The following is a 6,000-nucleotide window of genomic DNA, read 5'->3' as shown; positions in this document are numbered from 1 at the left end:
ATGATCTCAATAAAGAAAACCTTACATATATGGTTTTTCCTCTATGGCATTATTCTAGAAGGAACTAAAAAAAAAGCATGCAATACAAAACAAACAAAAATAAAACAATGCAATACAAAACAATGAAAATCTGGGGGTGCTAAGGCTAGAGAGATAGTCCAGCTGTTCAGAGCACTGACTTTCACTTCCAGAGAGAGGTTGACTCCTTGAACATGCATGGTGCCCACAACTGTCTATTATGTCAGTCCTAGGGAATGCGACACCTTCTTCGGCCCTCTGTGAGCACTGCACTCACCTAGTATGTGTACATACATGCAGGTAAACACTTATATTCATAAAGTAAGAATTAAAGGGGGGAAAATTACAAAAGAAAACACATGTTATAGATCATATCACTGGCAAATAATGAAGCAATTCACCAAGTTGTAAATATGATTCAAACTCTGACTGCTACAGAAAGGGGAAGAAAGGCAGGGGTGTGCCTGCGCATTAATGCTATCACCATGATGACACTGTCTCCAGATTGCAAAATCAGCACAATCACTGTGAAATCTGATTGTACTACAGTAGAAATCATTAATATGAGATGTTATGACTTCAAAGAAAGACCTTTCAACAATAACACCTAGCTGGAGCTGAGCCTCACTGCTTGGGTTCCCAGAAGTCAGCTTCAAAGGCAATAAAAAAATAAAAGACAGGAACCAAATGTGGTAGGATGTGCCTGTAAGCTCAGCATGAGATTTGGGAAGTTGGGGAAACAAAACCAAACATCCACCTTAAAAATTGAACTCCAAATAGCTGCTCAGTAGAGAGCAATTTCTTTAGTGTTCAGAAGATCAGAGCACACTTCAACACAGCAACATTGCACAGTCGTCTTCAGCTAGTCAAGGAAATTACTGCCATCATTCTTAGAACCACTGCACACTATAAATCCATCAACAAATTTTTAAAAAGGGACGATTCATTTCCTCTTCCCTCAAGAGTTTTCTATGAAATTCATGGTTCAATTTCAAAAAAGATAAATTTTGGCAAATTAGGTAAAAATGGGCTATTAATACAAAGAATTATACTGTTTAAATGTTATTCTGCAGCATAACAGTAGTCCTGTTATTAGCAGGAAGAGATGTGGACATGCACCAAAACTGACCTAGCTGTTTGACTTACCAGAATATTGTCTGGCTTGATATCTGCATGTAGGATGTTGCACCTTTTAAGGAGTTTCAACGCCAGGAACAACTGCTGACTGTAGGATCTCACAGCTTTAATATGGAGACCGACATCCTTACCGTACTTTTTCAATACCTCTCGCAAATTCATACTTTAAGGAGAGAAAATAAAAAAAAAATATGGGGTCAAAAATCAAATACAAAAGGCAAAAACATTCTCAAGCATAAAAAAAAAGAATTGAATGGGATGGGGGAAAGGTAAAGGAAATGGGGGGAAATGAGGGAGTGGGAACTGGAATTGGTATGTAAAATGAAAAAGAATTTGTTTTTGTTTTATTTAAAAAAAATAAAAAGAATGAAGTGCAAAATACAATTTATGTAATTGTTTAAGAAAGTTTATCAACAATGTTTGCTAAATTATTTGAGAGAATAACAATATATCCATAGTACAGCTTCCCAGCTGAGTTCGATTTTCCAAATAATGGAAGAGATACTACATAGTAATTCCTCCTTTACTCAAGAAAGGCCCCCTTGAAAACACAACTTGGAAGCCACATTACTGCTGACCTGCAGGGTACCTGAAGTTACTTAGTGTCTGCTACACGATACAGCAATAAGTTCATGTTTTACACACTGATGATTTTCAGGAAAATATGGTTAACGAAAAGAGCCAGCAGGAAAACCCTAAGCAGTCCCGAAATCTCCCCTGCATTTACCCAGGATGAGTGAGGCTGGTAGGCAGATAACTACATGTGCACTTGACTGCTCAGCTTGACACTTTACCTGAGAGGCTCGAATACAAGACAGAGATGCTGCTTATGGTAAAAGTGTCTGAAGAGGCGCAGGCAATGAAATTTGTCATCAGGATCGGCATCATTAAGTTTTTTCAAGAATTCTAGTTCTTTTAAACCAGTCTTTTGCCTGCAATGAAAAAGAAAATTAGGATACAAGAACTTAGGAGTAACATCTTTTAGATACAGCCTGATATGCCATTTGTAACACACGTAACACTAAGTGTTACATTTAACTTAGTAATTTTTTTTTAAATCTTGGGGCTGGAGAAATGGGTCAGTGGTTAAGAGCTCTGGCTGTTCTTACAGGGGACCAGGTTCACAGCCACATGGCAACTTACTGTCTGTGATCCAGCTCCAAGGGATCTGGCACCTCATACAGACAAAAATGCAGGCAAAACACCAGTGCACATAAGATAAAAACTTAAAAAAAAAATCTCAAAATACCTTGATATAATTATTTTGGTTCTTCTAAGAATATAACTATTGGCCATGTCTTCCTAAAACTACTGGGCATGTCTTCCTAAATATAACTTTGCTAATGAAAATCTGACGATAAACTGTCATAAGGTACATCTTAAGTGTCTATAGTACAGGTCAGACCCTCCAAACCAAACACATCTTTCTAAGCTTAATCAAAGACTTGAATAAAAATCTCTAAGACTTCTAACATTTAAAAGCCAGTGAAAATCTGGTTCTATTATCAGTTCAGTGTGTGGTACAAATTTAAATATATGGGTACAGCAATTACTTATGCTCATGAAAGAAAAAAGTCAAAAGATCAAAGACAATTCCTGTCAGAAGCAATAAATATTCTTTTGATATCTTCCTTCTAGATTAAGGTTGTCACAATAGAACATGGCATTAGGTAAGGCAGGAGAACTAAGGACATATTGGTACAGAGGAGGTACTGAAATGAGTTCAACATAATCTATGGTTCTAGACCGTCACATGTAAGATATGCCTGTAAATTAAAATCTACAGTAAAAAAAAAAAATCTCTTCTAAAAATTTTATTTAACTAAGATTCATGGGCTGGAGAGACAGCTCAGCAGTTAAGAGCACTGTCTGCTCTTCCAAAGGTCCTGAGTTCAATTCTTAGCAATGACATGGTGGCTTCATCTAATGCCCTCTTGAGCAAGAGACCTGCCTGGTTAGTCATCCTCATCAACTTAGACCATGAAACCCAATATTGATTGACAAGTTAAACAGAACCGCCATATATGGGTTGCCCATGCATCCCTTCCACATTGCCAGGACATAAATTTCATTTTCCCCCCCAAAGATTAATGTTTGGGTGTTTTGCTGTTGTTTTAGGTTCAGTTACTTACATGAGTTCATTGTTTCTGATGATCTTTACAGCCACTTCCTGATTGGCTCTTGCATTATCCCTGGCACGTACAACATTGCTAAACACACCCTGCCCAGTGTAGCCATACACATTATAACGCTTATCTAGGACTTCCCCAATGTTCACACCTAAAACCAAATTTAAAAGTTTGATTATAAAAACAAAAATCAGAAAGTTATTAACACATTGAAGTTATTTAAAAATTGGATCAAATCTCCACTGCTTCCAATACACAATGGAAAATCAGTCACGGTCTCTGTTGGTTGGTCATCTTTTCAAAATGTGAAAGAAGTTGCATGCCTATTTCAGACAATTCTAAGAGTTCCCATCAAATGCTGGCAACTTTATAAACATGCTCACTGAAGTGTCTTCAGCTGTAACACTGCATGACAAACACCGTGACTGGCAACTGAGTTCCTCTGCATGCTGCTCTCTTGACTTACAATGGAAAGATGATCACGTGATAGACCTCTCCTCTAAAGGATTCACTCACGGCTGAAATTATCTACACACAAACTTAGCTTTGCTTTAATTAACATGTAATGCTTCTTCTGGGCTGCTGACTGGAATATAACAAAACTTCATTAAGCCACGACTAGTTGTGCCACACTTTTCTACTGAGACCTGAACAATGTGTGATTACACTAAACAGTGTGCTTTTATGGAACTGCACAATGAATTTCAAAGCTGATGAGAAATGCAAACTTACGATAATAGCCTTCTGCATCTGTCCAATTATCTCTAAGGTTAGGATTCTCTTTGAAATCTTTCCCGATGCCAGCAGCACGGAGACGAGCACTCTGAAATGAGGGAGGCAACATGAGTGCTTGCTGAGTGACTGCAAACCTTAGTAACAAAAAATGGCAAAACTAACATTTCATTAGGTAGCTAGAATATAATTACCAAATGTCTTATATCTTAATAACAGGAAAAACATTCAAGATTTCCAGAAGTTTCCTTGTATGATTATTGCACTAAAAATGACAACAAAAATTAAAAATCAGATCTGGTTTCCTTTAGCTGGTGAGACAGACTGGAGTAAGCCCTACATAACTTATCAACTATCACAGTGTCCAACATTGCCTACTGACCCCCATCATTTCTTTCTCTGCCTCCTTGTCCAGAGACATTTGTACCCTTACCACACGGGCATGAAATAGCATTCAATGGCTGCTCTAGGTTGAGTCTGTGTGGAAAATTAAAAATAACAACATCTATCTAGTATTTCTGAAGAACCCTCTTCCATATTATTCTCCATGGTACCCAGAAGGTCCTGCAATGATGTCATAGTTTGGTTATTAGACACCCCAATCCACACTCCCAAGTCTTTGTGACAAAGGCTTTGGTTTCCCAAGTGGCACTACCAGAAGGCAGTGGAATCTTTTAAAGAGCCATCACCTAGAAGAAGTTCAAAGATTTTGAGACACAAAATCCTTCTCGTATTCTTCCCCTTCTTGACCATGAGCAGTTTTATTGCCATCTACTTCTGCCATGACGTGCTGCCAGCTGATTACAGATCGGAAGCCAAATAAATCTTTTCTCTTCACGATTAATTGTCCAGGTATTTCATTATAGTAATAGAATGGGAACACAAAGTATCATCTAGGCAAATGATCGGTGCTGATAGTTCAATGAGGACAATATTCATCTCATGTTCTTCCAGTGTGCCCATTGAGGTTCATGTGATACACTGCAAATTACTTACTCCAATCATGTCTTCAGGGTCTCATATAATGTTTATTCTACCTAATTTTTTATATCCTGTTATATCCTCCCTATTTCTTCTCACTAAGGCCTTGAATTTCTTATGATCCTTTAAATATAAACTGAAATTGGCCCCAGTCCTTCAGCTGTATTTGTAGTCAAGACTTTCAATAAAATGGCTCTGTTAAACATTACAGCAAAACAAAAACAAACTCACACACACAACCAACTAGTGACTAAGGTCAGTTAACTAACTCCTCATGGTATCTAACACATGCATATATTCCTGTTCATGTGTTGAGGTGGGGTATGTACATACATGCAGACAAGTACTTCTGGATAGAGAACTCTGGTAAAGTTCTCTAATTTTTCTCTTGTACACCTTTTAACAACTCTAATAGTTTAGGCCTGGGGGAGGTACAAAATTAGTACACTTTGGTTTTGAAATGCTATTCACATAGCCTGTTCAGATGTTTTCTTACTTTGTCAATGAGAACCTCATTTCTCTCTGTAACTGCTCATATGCAATAGTTAAACAGAATTATTCCTAAGTACTGACTTAAAATTACTCACATCAAAATAAGCAGCAAACATATCATCAGATTCTGTAAACATATCAGGTGCCAAAAGCTTCTTCTGAGATGAACCTTAAATGAAACATACATTAATACTTGAGAAATAAAAACAAATTAAAATCTAAGTCAACAGAAAAATCAGTAGTATTAATCAAATCTTTTCCTTTTTCACACTGACTTTTAACCAGTAAATGAAAAGCATCTCATAATACTTGATATAAAAATCGACAAGTACACGTCAGAAAGACTAACATCTGATGGGGAACTTCAGCCAATCACATTCTGCTTAGGGTGTGTCCCCCCTGGGGCCACACAAAACAAATAAAAGTCCAGGTGTGCTTGGCTCTGCCCTTTTTTGTAACCTGCGCTTCTGGATCGCTGGAACCCAGGTTTTGTAAGTTCCCTTTCTTCTGT

At 37.5% G+C, this 6,000-nt stretch overlaps 1 protein-coding gene across 12 annotated transcripts in view; it reads right to left on the bottom strand.

Annotated features, from left to right (window-relative positions):
* The window catches only part of Prp4k (pre-mRNA processing factor kinase PRP4K), a 33,808-nt gene that overhangs the window by 9,725 nt on the left and 18,083 nt on the right, over positions 1-6,000 (bottom strand). For all 12 annotated transcript variants that reach the window (XR_015005137.2, XR_015005127.2, XR_015005128.2 and 9 more), the window contains exons 7-11: positions 5,585-5,658; positions 4,017-4,107; positions 3,288-3,435; positions 1,950-2,087; positions 1,165-1,318 (exon numbers count right to left, since the gene is read on the bottom strand). Coding sequence is in view for 1 of the 12 variants with exons in the window: in XM_085699354.2 (XP_085555480.1) it covers positions 1,165-1,318; positions 1,950-2,087; positions 3,288-3,435; positions 4,017-4,107; positions 5,585-5,658 (605 nt within the window). In the remaining 11 variants the exon portion in view is untranslated. The remainder of the gene's footprint in view (positions 1-1,164; positions 1,319-1,949; positions 2,088-3,287; positions 3,436-4,016; positions 4,108-5,584; positions 5,659-6,000) is intronic.

This window comes from Myodes glareolus, chromosome 14 (assembly GCF_982192425.1).
Source record: "Myodes glareolus chromosome 14, mMyoGla1.1, whole genome shotgun sequence".
In the NCBI taxonomy this organism is placed as follows: domain Eukaryota; kingdom Metazoa; phylum Chordata; class Mammalia; order Rodentia; family Cricetidae; genus Myodes; species Myodes glareolus.
The sequence above is the reverse complement of the archived record's forward strand: the minus strand, read 5'-3'. Positions and strand labels throughout refer to the sequence as shown.